The sequence below is a fragment of the Sylvia atricapilla genome, chromosome 2 (assembly GCF_009819655.1).
Source record: "Sylvia atricapilla isolate bSylAtr1 chromosome 2, bSylAtr1.pri, whole genome shotgun sequence".
Classification (NCBI taxonomy): domain Eukaryota; kingdom Metazoa; phylum Chordata; class Aves; order Passeriformes; family Sylviidae; genus Sylvia; species Sylvia atricapilla.
In genome coordinates this window covers 25,274,279-25,295,067 of record NC_089141.1, presented here as the reverse complement: position 1 = coordinate 25,295,067, position 20,789 = coordinate 25,274,279, and the positions used below count along the sequence as shown (strand labels likewise).

At 45.4% G+C, this 20,789-nt stretch overlaps 1 protein-coding gene across 1 annotated transcript in view; it reads right to left on the bottom strand.

Annotated features, from left to right (window-relative positions):
* The window catches only part of TEAD4 (TEA domain transcription factor 4), a 54,648-nt gene that overhangs the window by 31,984 nt on the left and 1,875 nt on the right, over positions 1-20,789 (bottom strand). Inside the window, exons 2-5 of the mRNA XM_066338444.1 lie at positions 20,240-20,302; positions 19,131-20,122; positions 18,989-19,088; positions 4,996-5,250 (exon numbers count right to left, since the gene is read on the bottom strand). Coding sequence (XP_066194541.1) covers positions 4,996-5,250; positions 18,989-19,088; positions 19,131-20,122; positions 20,240-20,302 — 1,410 coding nt within the window. The remainder of the gene's footprint in view (positions 1-4,995; positions 5,251-18,988; positions 19,089-19,130; positions 20,123-20,239; positions 20,303-20,789) is intronic.

The window sequence follows — 20,789 nt, the reverse complement described above, 5'->3', positions numbered from 1 at the left end:
GAGAATTACTAAAAATTTGAAACTTAAAAATGAAAAAGTCAGAGGAAGAGCCATAAGGACAATGCAATGTTGCCAGTGAGGGAAGTGACTTAAACATGAGGAAAACTCTGTGGCTGCAGACATATACAATGGGAAAAACATAGTTCTACACAGCTCACTTGGTTTTAAGCCTGACAGCTATGTATGGAGTTTCAAAGCTGCTAAAAATCAAAAGGAACAGGAAAAATATGTGTCCTTTATTGAACCAACAGAATGAAGTCCCTACAAAAGGACTCACAATAATTTTGATAACATTTAGTACACAATAAGAGAGCTACTATATTTATGTTCAGTACTAAGCATGTTAAGGAAAGATGCCACAGCCAGTACTATTAACTTCAAGAAGATTCCTGGTTGGGTTGGCATTTCAAAAGTGGCAAATTTCTCAATATTCAGGAAATGCTTGGAATTCATGCAAATATTTCTTTTTTATGCTAGCATAGAGAAAACACCAGTCAAACTGACATACAGCTTAACACAAAGAACCATAAACTTGGCTTACACAACGGAGATGGAAAGAAAAGCATGACAAACTCCAGCAGAAGTTTAACCCATTGCTAATGTCTCCATAAGTCTGGCTTTGTCTAGTCAACAACAAAGAACCAGAGCCACACAAAAGCAAAGCTGAAAGATGACTGAGTGAAACAAAACCTCATTATTGAGCAACTCCAAGAACTTTACACCTACCACCAGAGGGGAGGGCAAAGTCTGCATCTGGACCAATTGTCCACAAATCCAAGTTTTGTCTATCCTCTAGTGTTTAAAATACAAGATTCCTTATTTTTTCCAAAATCATGGGATAAAGGTCTGTTCTAGAGTTCACGAGGTCATAAAAATGGAATGGACAGAACTTCAAATTGTCTGTCTGGGGGATATCACAGCTGAAATAGAAATTTTGCAATTACCTGGAACATTCAGTTCAGTGTCAACTGAGCACATTCTCAGCATGTTTCAATAGCTTTGACTGAAACATCATTTGGTAAGATGCTAAATTACAATATACAGGAAAGCTGTCAATTTGAAGACTGTCACCTTGAAGGTTTCCATATTTTAAATAACAGCCATGCTCCTCCCTCCCCTCAAGAAGAAGTGTTTATGAACTGGGATAGGCAGTGTATGCTTTGTGCTTCTTTGGATTTATGCGATTGCTTTTCAGTTCTACTTTTAGTGACTCCTTGAAGTTGGGGAAAACATGAAATGATAACTCATCCCTTTGAGATAAAGGCATTATCCTGTAAAATTACCTATTCATTTCAGAATAGGGGTGGGAGGCACCACCTGTGACCTGGTTGGTAGCTTTTAGCATCAGACTGACCTTTCATCCCATCTTAAGTCATGTCATAAGAGCAAGACTCTGTGGTCCACTGCCTGCCCCAAGTTTTAACTAGTAACATGGCTGACTGTTCTTATTCTCTCACTCAGTCTCTAAGCTTTGGACATCTCTAAGTATTTCCTATCAGCAATTCACAAACAGATGGCACCAGCCTGGGAGATGGATGACTGCCCCCAGCTGTCTGCCCCTCCCTGTCCAGCACAAAAATGGCTGAGCTGTTTGAAAAGCAGCTGCTAAACTACTGACTCCTCCAGAACAGCCATCTAACAAACTGCCACCAATTCTAGCTCCCCTTGCAAAAAGGTGCTCCAAAGTCAGGTGTTCCTGCAGTAGAAGGGAACACTTCTCAGCTAAGATAGTAATTTGTTTTTTCCAAGATCTTATTGTCTCTATTGTAATGTCAAAAAAAGTATCATTTGCAAGCTACTATTTCTTATTTCTCAGCTCTCAGTAATGTTGAGAGATCTGGTCTATTTAGCAGCTCCATGCAAAACTCACTAATGTACTAAGCTTTTTCCCCTGTCCCTTCTCTACATCAGTATCGAAGATGCCAGGAGATACCCAACACCTGATTCTGTGACAGTTCATGCTACAAATATGATTGCTCCCATGGAAAAACATCGTTGGAAAACATAAATAACAGATTTCTAACACTGTGCCCCCACTGTGTTGTAGCAGGCAACACTCATAAAATTATTCTGCAAGACCTTAGTGGTACCAGAAGGCACCAGAGCAGAAAGTGCCCCAGATTCAATGCTCCTAATGTCAACACAATGATTAGGAGAAAGGACAGCATTCCATATCACATGAGACAGCTGCTTGTGCCTTAAGCAGGTGGTGAGCAAAGCCTGCTGGAAAGGCCAGTGGGGCCCTGCACCCACAGCAGGCTGTGGCATGAGCTTAGTCAGGGTGCTGCCTCCATGCAGAAATGGAACATGGCTAGTATGGAAAAAGATAATGAAAGGAAAGGCAGCAAAGGAATCGAGACACAGATTATCAGTGTAGAGAGAAGAGCTTGGCTGACTTTGGTGTGAAGATGGAATCGTGTTCACTCAGCAATCAGCAGTGTTGTCTAAAGAGCTGTAAACTAAGTTTGAAGAGGCGCAGAAACATGAGCACCAGGTCTGTGTAGAGGCTGAAATGCACTTTTCTGTACAATTTTAAATGCATTCAAGTAAAATAGCACAAATTCTTCATATTGCCTCAGTACACTTCAGCTAAAAGCTGCCGGCCTTGAACTGACAACAGGTTGCCTCACAAAAGGTGAGAAGCATATAAATTGCACACAGAAGAGATTCTGAGACCTGGAACATCTTGCCCATAACAGTGGTACCATACAAGTCTCTCCTCAGTGAGAAACACTGAAAGGGTCCCAGGGGAACCTTTTTTGTCAGCGGAAAGGGGCACATACAGCTCTCTGTAACATCTCACCCCTTGGTTCAGAGAGCTCTGTGCAAGTTGGTCACAAGTCAATAACCATCCCTTCAGAGGCAGGGCCAGCTCCACATCGAGCCTGCCCTGCTCCACAAGCTGGCTTGTGAGTACTGAAGATGAAATCAGGGACTATATTTATTCTCCCTGCCCGGTCATATCTTTCTATAGATCCCAGACAGGGCCCCACTTCCTTGGCCTGGATCCTGGAGACGAGTAAGCAAAGGAGGGCATAAATCAGTGCCTGGGTTCTGTCAGGAGCACACTGAACCAACCATCCACACTAGGAACAGGTGCACTGAAGGCAAGCAGGGACACTGTCCCATTTGGAGTAGTGGGGGAGGGCTTGCAGAAAAGCTCTCCCATTTCTTCTCCCTGAGCCTACTCTCACCCTGCAAAAGGGTTATTTACCTCCTGCAGTTCACCGGCCCACTCAGCCAGGTGTGCTCCACTTAACACCAATCCACCCGAAGTCAGGGCCAGCTAAGTCTCATTGGTTTCCGTAGTCTTTGTACTTCACTTTTGCTCCTACTTCTTTTCCTGTTTTTTACTCTCTGCTCTGTCACATTTACTCCAAAGCTGGAATAGTTCAGGGATCATGCAAAATGTTCAGCAAATTAATACAGTCTTAAAACACAACTGTAATTTTTCACCAGTAATTTTAAAAGTCACTCATCATGAAAAGCAGTGCAGACATAGAGCAGCAAGGAGCATGTCACTAGTTTATGCTTAATACCCAGGGCGTGGATTCTCAAGTAATATTTTAATCTGAGCAACATTTTAAGCAAGATTCGGTCCCTAAAGAAGCAGCCTTACTTTAACCTCAGTCATGGCTGCTCATTCCCAATCTCACCATCCTTTCTCTAAATACCTGCACAAGCAGCTGGGCAGTATCTAAATTAAAGTTCACTTTTTTTTCCCTTTCTGCCGGTGTTAGTTTTCAGCTGGATCCGTTCTGCCGCTGGTTCCATAGCACAACCACAAAAACGTCTGCACCAGCACAGAGCAGGAATTGATGTCTGCCTGAGAACACTGGCCCTAGATTAGCCTCAGGGTGATCAGCCTTACCCAACCTGTATTGCTCTTCCCAGGTACAATGATGTGTGTACCCAGTAAAACCATCCACTGTAGATAAGGACGTGTAAACGAGACCCCACCCACGCTCCCACAGTCAGAGCAATCCATTCCCTTGCTCAGGGAACAATGGCCTAATGGGTGGACAGAAACCTGCAGAATGACTTGTGAAGTGCTCCGTAGACAGCTCCAGGGCATGCACAGAGCATCCTATGATGGGGCCTGGGAAGACACTGATTTCAATGTATGGGTGGGAGAATAAAGCAAGCACTGACTGGGTAGAAAGGGGGCTGTCTTCCATAAGATCCTCGCTAGTTTTGAGAAACTGTCCACCTTGGGACTTAAAACCATTTACCGGGTATTCAGCCTTTGCTTTGCATTTTAGTCACAGAAGTATCAGGTAGCTTCTTGCAATACTCAGCTAGAGAATCCAGGCCAGATCAGGTTTTTGCTAACAAAATCAAAAGAAATTTTGACTGTGGAAAAGGTCAAAAAACCCATTTCAAAAGCACGTCTGCCACGTATAAACTTGATTTGCTGCGGCTGCAAGGCAGAGCCTCTCTGTATTTGGGGCTGAATATCTAGTCAGCTAGATCAGAAGAACCCACAGGTGAAAGACACTTGTGCCAGGGCTATGAGAAGGCAAACTACAATGAAAAGGAGTACACAGAAATTTCTGCCCTTAAGATCTGCAAAGTGTAGCTAGTTAACAAAGTGTACGTGTTTGCACAGCAGCAGAGCCATTAAGGGGCTCAGGAGCTGAACTTCTGTCCTGTAGCACCATTACCTGCTCTTATCTCCAACAAGAGCAGTGAAGACAGCAGCAAGAGATACCATAAAAGTAGGCTTTGTCACACCATGAAGCCATTAGATCATACAGATTTAGATATAAAGATTAGTTCGGTAGCATGCTCAGCCCTGAGATCTACCTCACACATAGTCCCCTGCAAAAGATACCTGCAACTCTTTCTGCTTTGTGAATGCCAAAACCTTCACAGCGATTTTCCTACGTACAACAGCTTGAGGCAACCAGCCTGAGAGAGAAGGGAATTGAATTCCCTCAGAGCACCTTTTGGGGCCCAGGGCAGGCTGCTGTTGTGTCACCTCTCGGTCCTTACCATACATCTTGCCCTCATCTGACAGGATGATCTTGCGGCGGCCGCATGGCGGGTAGATGGCTAGCGCTTCCTGGAAGCTCTGCTCGATGTCCGGGCTCCACACGCCCTCGGCGTCATTGTCGATGGGTTTGTCCAAGGCCTCGCTGCCCCCCGAGTCGTTGCTCCCCTCAGGGGAGGTGGGAGAACTCCACTCGTTGGAGGTAATGGTGCCAGCTAGAAACTCCAAGGTGCCACGCGGAGGAGCAGACTCAGAACCTGCAATGGCAAAGCACATCCCGCCGGGACAGTTAGGATCCCTTCTCGCTGGGGAAAAAGCAGATACTAAAGCAAAAAAAAGCTTTAAAAAATCTCAGTTAGGAGGGGGTTTATTTTAAGTCTATCTTAAATGATAACTCGACCACATGTTGGGTTTTTATTTATGTTGAGATGAAAACACATTTTACAAATCCTTCTGATAAACAGCCTGCTCCAATCTCTCCTCGGTTCATTAACTCTGTCACTTCCCAGTTCTCCTCAGAGGATTCTTCTCGTGTTTTCATCTCCTTTATTTCTTTCCCCCTGCCCTGCCATTATCCGTGTAACTGTTATTTAACTTTCTAAAGCACACATAGAGGGATTCAGTCTGTGTGAAGGACTATGCAAAATAAAGCAGTGATGAATTATCCAGTCATCGCTGAGCACTGGGGTTGAAATTTTCTTAGATCCTGTTTCACTGGATCAGAGTTAGTAGTCGGTGTCACTTCTAACACTGACATTTCTTCTCAAGGATCAGCTGTGCTTTTAAAAAGCCATTCCTGGACCCAGACAGTGTAATGCAATGTCTCCCAAATCCCAGCACCGTATCCTGGCAGGAGCAGAAGGCACCATGAGTACAGGGATGACAGCACCAGGTTGCAGGTCAAGAACCAAGGTGCTTAACCTGTTGTTACTGCTCATCTTCAGAACGACTTCGGGCAAATTCCTTCAGTTTCCTCTGCCTCACTGCCCCCTCATCACTTGCTAGTCTCAGGCTATTAGATTTGCCACTGGGCAGGAGCAGAAATTGGTTTCTCATTGAACCTAAGCAGGCAGCTGCCAGCTCTCGAAAACTACAATAAATTACAGTCTCCTTTATAAATGCCTACAGGAGATGCTGAAGCCTTTGAGTGGAGCTGCTGAAATACTCATTGAGAAATTGACTTCAGACCACACAGACACTTCCAGTCAACCAGGCAGGAGACAAATGGCATCTAAAGACACAGATCATTCTTTTGCCTTAATCCCAAAGCTGTTTGTTTATCATTTTAATAGCTTTGTTATCTGGGCTGCAAAGAATGTTCACAAGCCAGCATTTGAGAATCCAGCTAGAGTTCAAAGCTTCCCTCTCTATCACCACAATGAGCTGGGTAGCAAGAAAATCAGAATAAGGACCTTTTTCCAAGGGCAAGAGAATCATCAAATCTGCACTGAACATGAGTAAGGAGAGGGGTCTGACATGACAACTCTCTAGCTCAGAAACATCAAAGTGAAAATGTAAAGGGGAACAGAGGAAAAATTCAGGTGTGTGAAATTAGGAAGAAATTTGTCAAAAACTAGTTATATAAAAAAAAAATACGTGCAGTTATGCCATGCCCTAGTTGATATTAGAGGGAAAGCAGTCCATTCATTCAGCCTCAGAATTCCAAAAATTCAGGGCTCATACCTCCAGAAACTTTTCTGACAAATTTTTTTTGAGTCTTTCTTTAGTTTCTTATCTCTTTGGATTTTGTGTTTTTAAAATCTTCTCCAAGACCATAATGACCAGGGCTTTTTTAAATAAAAGCTGAAATCCCTTAGGAATTTTAACATTTCCAAACCCAAAATTGTAAAGATACAACAGCACTGACTCTCAGAAGATTTGCTGCTCCTTAATGATTTTAGGCAGCAGCAGATACATATTTTACATCTCCAAAGCCCATCAAAAGCTAAGGAAACAAACAAGTAAGACAATACCATGCCTTTGACTTATTTCAATATAGACTATATAAATTATAGACAAATAATTAGACACAGTGTACCACGCACCATTTTAACAAATGGTTCACAAAGACGTTTAGAATATCCAGTACATGACTAATTTCCTGTGAGAGTATCTGAAACACACAAATCACTGGAATGACCTACCACTGCCTATCCATCCACTTCAGCATCCACATGAGATTATTTCAACCCTCTTGATCCATGGTGTACTGTATCAGAGCTTTAATGAACATGGAAAGAAATAATAAAATGGGAGGTGAGAGGGGCAGAAAGGGGAACTCACACTTGGCTTTTATCCACTGGGACAGGCATCCCCACGCACCCTGTGAATGGCACCAAGGCTGGTAATGTGACTTTAACAGACCCTAAAATGAAGGGCAACAGTTGCTTCCCTCGCCAAAATCCCCCTTTCACTGACAGATGCTAACAAAAAATTACATGGGTATTTAAGATTGTCCTGCTGGGGAATCAGTGTAGAGGTGTAAGCTTTCCTCAGGGAGACACTGACAAGGAAAGAGAAGTTACCTGTTCCAAATCTTCCTTTCACATTTCCCCAAGCACCCCTAGTCCCTGGAGGCTCTGCAGAGCCTCCACAGTTAACACACACTAAAACATCCACAAACACAAGGCCCAGGCTGGTTTTAACTTGTGATGACAGGCTGAAAAACGGAGGGTTCAGAACAAAACCCAAGGTGTGACAGCAAGTGCATCCATCATACCGCCTGCACTGGGAGCTGCAAATCTCACACGAGCCAGCAGGCTTCACACCAAGTGAAAACATCTCCAACTGCTCAACTACAGGACTCCCAAAGCCTCAGCCACTGGAAGCTACAGCTCTGCTGTCAAGCCAAATACCCCTAGCAATGCACACAGGCAAAGTCATCTCCGAGGGAATGAAGGACCATCATGACCATAAAAAGCATCTACTTTGAATCCAGTTACTTCCATCTCCTTAGTGTCCGTGCTGACATAGGGGAATACCTAGCAGATGATTTCATCGTGGCACACTGTTAAATTGAAACTAAATAAATATATCTGAAGCATAACTCTCCTGCCCCCACCACACTCACACCCTGGGAGCTGTAGCCTGATCATTTCATATTTTACAAGGCTCAGCACCTGCACTAAGTGCTTTTGGTGACACAGGAAAATCTGGGTCCGTTCTAATCCAAGCTCCAGAAAAACTGGAGGAGAAAACATGTCCTATTCAGTGCAGTGTCAACTCTGCTGACTCTGTCCTCCAAACCTTAAAGAAAAGTTGCATCGACTCAAGTGTCATTTGTACACTAAGAGAAGTCCACAAAGCAAGAGACAGAATATGTGAACTTTCTCTCACATTGGTGCAAATCAAGGGAGATGTGGAACATAATAGCAGTGACAGAAGAAATTATATAATCTTGAAGTGACCAGACATGTTTTTTTAATGCTTCTTACTTTTTGTGCCTTGCCCAGCAATGTTAGCTTTATCTCAAGCTACAGCTAGGTCAGCAATTGTGGTCAATCCCAACTTTTCTACACCTTGGGTCCTGATTTTGCTTTCCCTTCTTGGTACTAAAGCTATTCCTGACGGATGACAAAAAATGGGGAACCATACAGACTATAAATTCAAGGATGTTTGGCAACATCCAGCTAAAACCTCTAATTACTCAGATTACAGAGCACACTAGCAAAAATTTTCCTTCTATATGATAACTTCTGAAGAAATTCCATAGAAATCGCCAAGGAAATCCTTTTAATTCTATGCCTCTATATCACTAAAATGCCAAAGGCTGAAAAGGCCAGCAAAGTTTTCTTAAATAATGTTGCTTAACTAGTAAGCTCCATGGCAGCCCCAGGCAATACTCTGTGCCAGAAGCAAGAGACAGTAATTCAGGGAGCCCTGCTTGAGTGCTATCTGATCTCCTGGTCTCTGCTTTGGCTGAACACTTTCAAGCCTCCTGTTTCCTGCACTGTTGATCTGACCTCAGTGGTGGCCACGATGACCACTCATTAAACTAAGCAAAGCTAACTAAAGAGAAGCTGAGGGCTAAACCCAGCGGTAAATCACTTTATTAGGATGGCAAATGGAAAAACTGGCAGTAGAATCACTTCCCATTGAATAAGCAATCAGGTGAAAAACAGAGGATTTTTCAGAAGCAAGAGAATGTTGAATGTCTTATTTATAAGAGAAGTTTCAACAATATTCATTAGTAACTTCTTTAACAAAATACAAATGTCTGACTTAGCATCTACTGTCCATTTGCTTCTGTTTCCATTCCATAGTAACTACATGCATACAGCCTGGTAATAACTTCAACGATGATTTGTATTACTGAATGTTCTGATATTATACTAAATACTTTAGTACTCATTAAAATTTTCTTTTAAGTTCTGCCTGTGGAAGAGTTTGTAATCACAAAGCTTTCTTCTGATGTGGAGCGAATTTGATTCCAAAAGCACTAAACAGACATCCCAGCCACGCTCAGACAATTCCCTTCCCATCTGAATTCCCTCACCAGGCACAGTTCTTGGGAACACAGTAGTCAGAGGATGTTGTCCCATATTCATAACAACAAGTTTTGCCAGAGGTCACAGGGCTTGGTGTTCGTTCTCTTGGGATTCCCTCAGCCTGAACTTCTGCCCCACTCCTTGGTTTTTGTACTTCTTTGATTGTACCTTACAGTTTACTTTATTCTGATCTCTTATTCTACTGAGAGATGATTAACTCTCTTTCTTTGTAGGGTGCAGTCATGGGTTCTCTCCCAGGTTTAAAGACACAAGGCCCCTCAGAGCACATCCACCTCCTCACCACAGTATCTCTTATCTCCCTTCCTAATGTTTCCCTCTGTACAAATACTGCTTCTTACTCACTCTTGTTCCCTGTTTTTCTTTCTGCCATGGTCATTTCTTAATAAGTCACTCACAAAGCAAAACCGTGGAGAAAACACCAAAATCTTTCAGCTCGAGCAGCTTTGGCTTAAGTGTTGCAATTCTGATAATTTCAACACTAACTCTCTTTCCTTTCTCCCATGGTATCTCATTGAGATTCAGAGATCCTGCAGGGCTAGACAGCTGCCAAGAGCCCTTCAGCAAGATCTCATTGACAGGGAGCACATCTTTAAACAGACTCCACAGTCTGACACATCTGCTTTCCAATATTAATCCCTCAGTCATTACTGTTGGTAACAGCCCTCTCTTAAGTGTTTGTGGCAGCTGCTCGACACAAAATCATACTTTCCTGAGGATCTGAAAAATTGCAGCCAGCTGCCTCCAGTTGTTTTCTTGGAGCTGCTGTGTCCAAGAGACCTCCCCCACCGCACGGCCATCCCGTTTCCGTGGTGGAATGGAGCAGGGGTCCCCATCCATTCCCCGCTGCCAGGCAGGAGCCCCAGCCGGCACAGCCCTGTGCTGACAGGCGCTCCCGCTGCGGAGCCGGCTGCGCCCGGAGACAGCCGCGGTGTGTTACCCAGAACATCCCTTCACCCTCGGCCTCATTCCCTGCAACTGCACGCTGTGGTGGCAGGGATTGCTTCACCTTACAGGTGCTCGCTCCTTGGTGTCATTGAAATGCAAACAAACCCAAACAATTCCGGTATTCACTACCTTGGTAACGTGAGCAAAGCACTGCTGCTGTAGAGGATTCGAACCACAACATTTTCATATCGGATCGGCAGTCAGAGAATTTAAAATTTAAAAAAAGATCAGCTCAGCCTTAACAGATGATATCCTGCTGCTCAAGTTATAGAGTTTATTATATAGAGAGAACAATAAGAAAACCGAGAAACAGGAGCAACCAGCCACTTACTCCCATCTAGAACACCTAGCAAATGAATTTACACAACGCAGTGATACAAGGAAATCTGGGTTTAGGGAAGCAACAGTCAGGAATACTAAGAAACCTACTGCTCAAGGTACAAGATGGAAAACAGCATTCAAACTTACCAGAGGAAGAAGACTGGGAAATTCTATGGGACACTACAAGAAAGTAATTAGTTCCTCTGAAAGAGAAAAATGAGTGCAATCAGTAGATGAGTAGCTCCCAAATGGTGCAACTCAAAGACTGCAGGAAAAACATACTGCAAAGGGAGGGAAAAGGTTAGGAAAAATTATCAATTTATTCATTGATAAATAAGATTTCTTAAAGCTCGCAGACAAAGAGGACAAAAATCATGGACATGTTTACAGACTCTCTACAGAAAAAAATAAAGATGCACCTGGAGCAAGACCAGCTGGCGCTGAAGGTAACAGCACTTTTGCAGCACTAGAGAGCAACCAGCTCCGCAGGGTCCTCAGGAGCTGCACTCCCATTATTAAAGCAACCTGCAGACAGTGGAGATGGGTGGGTTAAGTTCACGGGCTGGAGAGGGGCTTTGCTCAAACACCCCAGAGCAGCTTAGCCAGGGGCTGAGCCTGGCTGTCATCTCACTTTTTGCCCCGGGCCTCCTGCAATCCTGAGTAATGCTGGCTATTCCCTGTGAATAGCCCAATCCAGCCAGGACAGCAGAGTCCTACGGCTGCATAATCCCATGAATAAAACCAGTTAAGGTAAGTGTTACTGGCTGCAGAGGACGTAAAAGCTCTTAACTAGCAGCAGTGCCCGGCAAGGGGGAAAGAACTGAGATTTGCCTCTCTGTGTTGGGTAACACACTCATTATATCCACAGGCTGCACGGTGAGATTTTTGTCTCTGGCTCCGCACTGAATGAGACTGGTTTACAAAGGAACGAACACCACTAGCCTCAGATCATATCCAACAGGAGGCTGGGCTCCAGCTGAATGCTTGTCACACAGCCTAACACAAAATGAAGCTTGGTTTGTTTGCTACACCGAAACTGCCTGCAGCAGCTGCTGTTCAAAACGCACCTGACTTCCCGAGCAAAGCAAAACAACTCTTAAATGATTGCAGTAGCCAGCTCTGGCTGAAACAGAGAGAGGATGTAGCGTCCAGCAGAGTGATATAAATCAAAGCAAGGAGAGAGGAGAACTTCTATCAGTGCAGCCCTGGATAATGCAGTCCAACAGGATGTGATGAGATAAGGCTGTGTGTGGCCTTGCACACCATCCAATCAGTTGCATTTGAGATAAAGGAAACAGAGCACAGAGCCTCGCTGCCCTAAGGAGGGGAGAGGAAAAATCCCCACAAGCCAACAACAAACCCCAAAGGCCAGCTCTGATCCCGCATGTTTAGGGCTGGGTGGCCAGCTTGGGGATCGATCCTGAGCAATGGGCAGCTCCTGCCCAGCTCCCACGTACAGGGCACATCACAAGGCCACCAGCCTGGGACTGACAAAGTGACCACTGATGTATGTCTCAGCTGGGAGAGAAAAACGAGCCAGCAAGGGCAGCAGAGATTGACACTGCCAGGTTGTGCTGGGACTGAGCCACGCACTGGGCTGGCCCCAGCTCTCAAAGGAACAGTGGAATTCCTGGGGAGTCACTGTTATCTCCCATGTGGGAACTGTTCCCAGAGCTCCCATTCTCCCTGACTTTCCAAGACATGTGGCATGTGTTTCACAGCTTCCCAAACAGATGAAGGTTGTGGCAGGGTGAAAATGGTTAGTCACCCCCGTGCTAGCTAGCAGCAGCAGTCATTCTCCCTGGAGCTGGTTAGAAAGCAAGGAACCAGGAGGGAGTCAAATAATCACATCCCTTTTCTATCACTGAAGCACTGTCAGCTAACACAGGAAAATTGTAACTGTTCCTTTATGTACAGACCAGTGTAGATATTGACTGACTAAAATGACTTGAGAATTACCAAACAAGGGCAGAGACAGAAATATATCAAGCTGAGCATTTCCCAAAGAGTATTATTCACTTAATTATTAAAGGATAAGGAACCTTCAATAGAAACCTAACAAAACCTTGCTCCTAAACACGCCAAAACTCAGTAATCCTGAAAATCTCACCAATGGGCTCAAAAGCCCCCATTTTACCTATGGAAAAAAAATAGAGCATGAAGATGTAAGTAAACCATCCAATGGAAAAATCAGAATTGGGTTAAAATCTAGACAAGAACTTCAAGGCAAAAAAAGGTTAACTTTAAAAGTGATTCGCAATTGCAAGTGGTAACTTCAGAGGGGCTCATGTTTAACACTGTCTGGAAACAGCATCTTTTAAGGGTTTGCTAACAAGTAACATGAAGCTGAGACTCATAATGCCCACTTTATGATATCAAAATCAAATCCTTATTTACTAATCCTACCTCCTGCTCATGAGATCTTTCAGTCTCCTGTCTAGGACTCAAAGATAGGTGTTCCAGCAAAGCCTCACAACCATGACATACTTCCCGTGACACTAATGGCAGAACTGAACACGAGCTCAGACAAGAGACAGATGTTTGCAAATTTCATCCGATGCAGTGAAAATGTTTAGCTCCAAAACTATAGTCAGTCCCCAAGAAAAGAAATGGCTGAACCTGGGTTGATAGACTTAAAGAGAATAGACAAGACAGTGATCACACAAGCCATGAATGCAGTCAAATTTCCCCTTCTGTGGTGCTTGCAGGTGGTCTGTGTTGTGGGCATGACCTGTCTGGTCAGGACTAAGCCCTCTATTAAAGGCTCAAGACAAATGCAAATCACTCACAGGCAGAACAGGTATATAAAATGGGACCAGTGCTCAGTGCTCTTTTGACTTTTTCTCCTTCAGTCAAGCAATTACACATGTGCTTTGATTTTAGCAGTAGTCAGGCATGAGCTTAAAGGGGTTTGATGCCTGTCATAAGGCAATGCCCTGGTAAAGAACAGCCACGATGAAAAACCTGCATCACATGAATGAACCCTCCCGTGGCTACCAACCCAGCTGCACTCTCCTGGGGTATTCAGACACCACCCCAGCTCAGTTTTGGATTACACACTCCATCTGGATCATGCCGCAGATCAACATTCACTGCTTACACATTCAGTTCTTAAAGCTGACACTGGGGAAAGTCAACCTTTCTGTAAAACAGTGTGAAATTTCCTAGCAAACACACACCAGGCATTTTTGCCAGATTCCAGTGCACCTACCAGTTTGATACATGAGACAGCAAAACTACACTCAACTCCAGTGTAATTTTGAGTTCAGAACTCTTTCCTCTCTCTGAATGTGGCATTAGCATGCCATCATCTCCAACCTGCTGAACACAGAGCGATTTCACAGAAAGCAAATGAAAATCATGAGAATCTGTAATTACAGCCCCAACCCTCAAACAGGAATCAGTAAAAAAAGTGAAAAACTGAAAAACAAACTTGTCCCCAGATATTACAGGAAAGCATGAACCTTCTGATTTATCTTTTTGCCCTTCCAGACCCTTCTTGCCAGGAAGGTCAGCAGGTTATATACCTTCTGCTGGATTAATCTACAGGAGAACAAGGGCAGCTAGCCAAGCAAAACCAGATTCTTAAAGGGATACAGCCCATCACAGACTCCGCTAGTTTTTAAATCATTTTCTTACAAATAAAACCTTTGACAAACAGCAGTGAAAGAAGATGCTGCTACTCTGTTTTTGGTTCTCACATTTTCTTCTGATCACATAGATCCTTCACAAACCAGGTGGGGGCAGAAAAATAAATAGAATTTTATTTTTATAAAGATAATTCAAAAAGCAGTGAGTGTGCTTGGATATAATCTTCTTAGACCAACCTCTCTTTTACACCTTTTTTTTTTTTTCCCCTAAGCTGACAAGATTTTCAAACCAAAAGATCTGCCTAAGTCCTGCTAGTCTGGTACAAATGAGCTTTATTTCAATGAGCTACAGAGATGTATGATCAGGCAAAATGAACTTAGGGCACATTAGTAGATCCTCCCTTTCCATTTCATTATACACCTGCTCCCAGTTTTCTTGACATTTCCTCTTTAGCTCAAGCACTCCAGGTTACAAGAGATTACACTTTGCCTGGACATCTGTCACTAATGGGTTACCATACTGTTGGAAGGGAGGCACTTTGAGGACTATGCTGATTTATTTTCTCTTTGGCAATAGCAAAGCAGATGTTTCAAAGGCTTGCACCCAGGCTCGAAAATCCACTGGCACTAATGTCTCAGAAATACAGGAGTGTAAAACACCTACCCTTTGGCAACCACATTCTAACAAAGGTAAGAACAAGGTAATTATAAACCTACAAGAGAACAGAAAAACAGAGCCAGTGACTCAGCCAGTAGCACCAGGAACTGGAAAACCTGCCCCTCCCTAGCAGGAAAACGTCTAATTCATACGGTGTTAAAAACAAAGGGGAGTGACTGCATCATCTCTAGAAAAAGGAGGACTCAAGCAGCAGGAACAATAAAACCAAAAAACTGTCAAACCCTCCCCTCATTCCCAAAAAAACCCAGAAACTCAAAACACCATCTCCTACCCCTAAAAAGCTCTCTAATAATCTAGTCTCAGATCTTGTAATGAACTCCATGCATCCCAACTCACAGCTTTTTTACAAGGCTCTACAAAGGAACACGCCGGGCATTTATTTAGCATAGCTGTTGGCTGAAGCTGGAGAGAGAGGAGCATCCCTTACTGTAAACCCTAATAAACTTTATTGCTCCTCAAAGGAAGATAGAAATGCTGTGAAGGTAGAGAATGAAAAGAACACAGTGCACAGTGAAGAAAGTTTAGATTTAAATAGCATTTGTTACTCTCTACGGAAACCACAGCTAAAAATTACTTCAGATTGGCTTTGGAGAGCACTGATGGTATTAGAAATTTAACTAATGGCTTCAAAACTATGCATAATGATATGTATTATATACAAGCAGAACCAAGAGATACTGGATGCCTCTATTGGGTTGGGATCTTTGCTGGTCCAGTTGTTTTTGACGTCTTAATTAAAGATCTCAGCCTGACTCAAGGTAAGGTTAATGAAACTTGCAGGTGATACAGAACGAAATTTACAAACACCAGTTGGTAGAAACAGCTCAAAGAGTGTTAGTGTAAAAAAGAAAATGGAAGAAGCAAGGGAGACAAATAGGATTGTGTGAAAAAGTAAGGCAAAGAAAACCCAGATAGAAAATCAAGGACAAAGCCGTGCCAGAAGCAGGAGCTAAAGGCAGGCAAGAGTGAGAATGCTCAGCAAATGAGAGAGTTGTCAGCCAAGCAAATGCTTCTGCTGCAAAATGACCAATGTGACTTTAATGTGCCTGGGCTCAGGTATCACTTCAGGCAATGAAGAGAGATGAATCACTCCAACTCGTGGAATATTGGATCCCATTCTGACAAGGAAGCACAGATAAACTGAAGAAAGTGAAAAGTATAAAAAACCTCTCATAATTAGATCTAGAAATTTGAAAATTATTATTATTATTATAATATCCTCATTAGTAGCTTGTAAAAACTTAGAAGATGCAAATGCAGAGAGAAATAATAACCAATAATTTCAGAGAAATACACACCAAGGCAAAAACGGCTGCAGCAGAGTAAGAAAACTTTTCTGATGCACATTGGGTGATGAAAAACTTGTCCAAGAAAATTTTTACATAGCACGGGGGAGTGGGAGGGAGAGAAGAACCAAACCAAACCCCAAATCTAACAAATGACCAAAAGACAAACATGAGCTATAGGGAGAGTATAATAGATCTTTTAAAAAGGTTATACAAAATTTTCAGATTCTTAAGATACAGTCGTTGTCAAATAAAACAGAAAATTGCTTTGCTCTAACTGGAGCTACAGTAGACATGGTCCAAGGAACTACTTAAGGTGAGGAAAAATGGCAATGTTGTTTAGAAAATGTCCCAATTCTTCTCCCACCCTTCACCTCCTAGTCATTGCACCCCTGCCTCCGGACACACCAGCACATGATTAACTTATGTTAATCACACCACATATGATTAACTTGACTGGAGAAGAAACAGACGTGGCTGAAAACGAACTAGCTAAAAGTGAGTGTTACTTTTCCTCTGGATCAGCCCCGGGGCAGTGAACAGCAGTGCCAGTGTCGCTGCCAGTGACAAAGCGCAGAGATGTGACAAGTAAGGAAATGGGCACTTTGAGGCCCTGGGGACAGGTCCACAGAAGTGCCAGCCTCAACTCTTGGTGGACCCACCCCTTGGTTTACACTGGGATGGAACCAAGAGCTGAAAGATACAGAAAAGGACACATAATACCAAGGAAGGAAAGCTGTGAATTGCAAAGAGATGAAAGCTGCATCTCTTGGAAACTTCTCAGCAGCCCTCTTAAAACTCTACTTACTCTACTTGAATTCTGTGAAACTAATACCTGAGTAAGAAAACCAACAGCAACTGTGATTTTATGTAAGCCACAGAGAAGAGAAGGGTGCCATGGACCCCTTTTGCTCTTTAAAGCTTAGCAGTAGTATTTTCATACCATTTCCCCACACATGTTCTTTAATACAGCAACATTGAAATGCTTATCACAACAACAATCTAAAATACTTCAAAACCATCGGTAGAATAAATTTAAAAATCCAAAAGAAGTGGCAGGATCCAAGACAGTGGAGAAATTCCTGGTAACCATTCTCATGCACATTTATTTGTTTCCAGGATCACCTCTAACAGGACACAAACAATGAGCTGATAGCCCAGTTTAGAGAGTGATAAGACTGTTGCATGCTCAAGTCTGAGGGAGCCATTCACCCTGGGATTAGGAAAAACCTGAAAAAGGTGACTGCATCCACTGCAAAAAAACCTGTAAAGGTGCCTGGCTGTCCTTCAGTCTGGGCAACCCAAGCTCCAGGGAAAGCCGCAGAGTTCCTCAGCAAGCAGCAGCCCTATTAAAGAAGTGGCTCTGTATTCACAACAGAACGATCCCAGGCTATTCTGTCATGAGAACAAGCCAGCGAAACCAAAAGGTTTAATTGCACAGGTGACTGTAAAGCAGCACCAGCCCAGCCCCAGCACTTGCTGCATACCCACTCTGCTTTCCCCCTTGTTCTGCTCCTCTCGCCCCTCCCCGTTACCCTCTGCCCTGTCCTGCTGCCCACTTCCTCCTGTGGGAGAACAATAAAACCTCTCACATCCACCCAGACAGATGGACAGACAGGTGAACGAGTGCTCTGCTCACTCTGCACACAGACACCGCAGCCAGCTCCTGGGACTGCCGACCTGGCCCCAGTAACAGTCATTTTCAGTTATAAAGAGAAAAATAAAACCAATCCCTAAGTCTCCTTTCCTCCTACTCACCCCTCCGCACTTGAAAAGCATTTTGCGTTGTTTATTTGTAGAGTCGCAGAACCTAACTCTTAAGGTTAGGAAATAACATGCGTGTAACTCCAGGTTAAACAAAAACAAAGTTGGTAATTAATTGAGGTTAGTTCTGAGGTTTTGTTTCTGTTAGCGTTTTTGGTTTTTTTTTTTTTTTTTTTTACCATATGAGATCGTTCATTATAAAATACTTATAAAAAGTCCTTAAAACATGTAGAGTTACACTTCTTCCCTCTTTTACAAAACTAGCCCCATCTTTAGCATCCCATGCAAGAAATTGTTTAAAAGTAATTATCTGCATAAGATAAAAGATTATTCCGGAAAGCTTTCTGTTTGGTTTTTGTGTGTATGCTTGGTTTGTTTGGGGTTTCTTTAATCCTTTCCTGTGGCATGCCACCAAAACTCAACTCTAACTTCAGAATAACTGAACTGGGAAAACATTCCCTCATCTTTTGATAAATGCCCTGCAACAACCTAGGGAACTTTCTCACAGACAGGCTTCCTTATGATTTTTTTGTTGTTGTTGTTCTGTTTTTCCCCCCAAAATCATCTTCCATAATTAACATCAAAATTTACTACATTAAGTACTGCTCCTCCTTTCCACCCTTCCCAAGCGCATCCCTACGAGCCGTACAGAAACCTCGTTTTTAATTTTTTTTTTCGCCCCATTAACGCTGCGGTTTTCAGCCACCGAGTTCCCGAAGTGGCAGCGCCGGCAGCCCCTTCCCGGCGGGGGAAGCCGCCGGAGGCTCCATTGAGGATGTTCCCATCGCTTCCTTTGTACGCCTGTGCCTCGCCTGTCGCACACGAGCGGCTCCGCACCCTCCTCCCAGCCCGTCTCCCGCAGGCACCCGCGCCAGAGCCATCGTGGGACGGCGCGTCCTGACCTGAGCGAGGCGAGAGCGGCTGCTGTTCCGCAGGGGCAGCGGGGACCGGCTTCAAATCCTCCTTCAGCTCCAGGACTTTCTGCCAAGAGAGCGCCGAGCGCTGTTAGTGCGCGCCTGCCCCTCGCTGCCGCCCGCTCCCCACCCCCGAGCCCGCAGGGGTGGGAGCGGGGGCTGGGACAGGGGCGGCGGGCGGGTCAGCCTCCCGCTCGGCATCGTCGCCGCCGCCAAGTCGCAAAGAAAAAAGTTGGCGAGGAGCGGCTCCGGGGTGGGCCCGCGGGGCTCCCCCTCGGCGGTCCGGCGGCGGCGGGGAGAGACGAACAATGCCGGGCCGGGCGGGTGGCCGGGAGGGGATGGAATGGGACGGGATGGGATGGCAGCGGGGGGGCGGCCGGGCCGGCGGGAGCGGAGGCACAAAGCGCACACTCACCTGAGGAGCGCGGCCGGCGGCACGGCGAGCCCGGGCGGCGGCGGGGCGGGGGGGGGGGCGGCCGGCAAGGAGTTTGGGAGGAAAAGGGAGGGTTTTTATTTCCTCTGGAGTTTGAAAGGAGGAAGTGAGGAATGCGAGGAATGAGAGTTGGTATGAAATGAAGGCGGCAGAGGGAGGGAGGGACTGCCGGCTAAGGCAGGGGCTGGGACGGGGCTGGGAGGGGACCGGCGGGGGGCGGGGGGCAGAAGGGCCGAGGCGGAGTTGGGAACAAAACCCGGCGGGGCCGGGCGCTCCCCGGCCGGGGGCCGTGTGTGACCGGGGCGGAGGGAACGCGGGCAATGGCCGGAAGAGGGGCCCGCGGGGGCGGGGGAAGGAAACTCCGGGCGGACGGCCGGGAGCGGGGGAAGGGGGCGGCTCGGCAGCGCTTGGGAGCGGGCGGGACACCGCCTCCAGGAATCGAGAGCAGGCACGGCGCCCGGCGCGGGAGAACTCGGAGTGCGCGGCCCGGACGGGCCGGCTGCGGATGCCCGGTGCTGTCCCTGGGGCGATGGCCAAGCGGCCGTGAGGGGCTCCGGGCCCGGGGACACCCTGCGCCGCCCGGGCACGGACGCCGCGGCTCCCGGGCTCCCCCCTGCGCGCAGGGCGCGGCCCGGCGGCTGGAGCCCCTCGGAGAGCGGCCGTGATTTCCACCCAGCGCCGCGGGGCCGCTGCGAAACGAGAGCCCGACAGGGCAGCAGAGGACTCGCCCGCCCAGCCGCAAAGCGGGGTGGCCGCTTCGGCTTTTGGCTTTGCTCAGTCTCACGTCGGAGCCGCTCCTGTCCTACCTGTTGATGCAGGAATGCCAGGGTGCTGCGCTAGAAAATGCCGATACGAGACCGAGAATCGCACTAGGGTTGGAAAGCCACATCCCCAAAACAAAAGCAGTAGGAAAGTAGCGAGTTAAGTAAATGTAACTACATCGTAGCAGCAGCTCGGGAAATGCAGCTACATCAGCAAACCAAACTTTTCCGCGGCTCCAGAAGGTGATTTTGTCACAGACGGCTGGTGTGCACGTAACTACCTGTGAAGAGTTACAACATGGTTGGCTTTCTTTAAAACTTCACTGTGTTGAAGAAACTGAGGGGTTTTTGTAAGAACCTAAAGCTAAAAAAGTTCCTAACTTTTTCAAATTGCAGAGATCTGGGAACAGGTCCTAAATGTGTCCCAAGGCCTCAGAAACCAGATGGCAAAACCTATCAATTTCATAAAAATAGGGTTTTCTGATACAACTCTAGGAATGAAGGGCATGTACAATATAAAGACGATGTCACAAAATTCAGTGAAACGATTTGGGAGGGGATTGTTGTTTTATATAAAGCCCTGTCATGCCTTAAT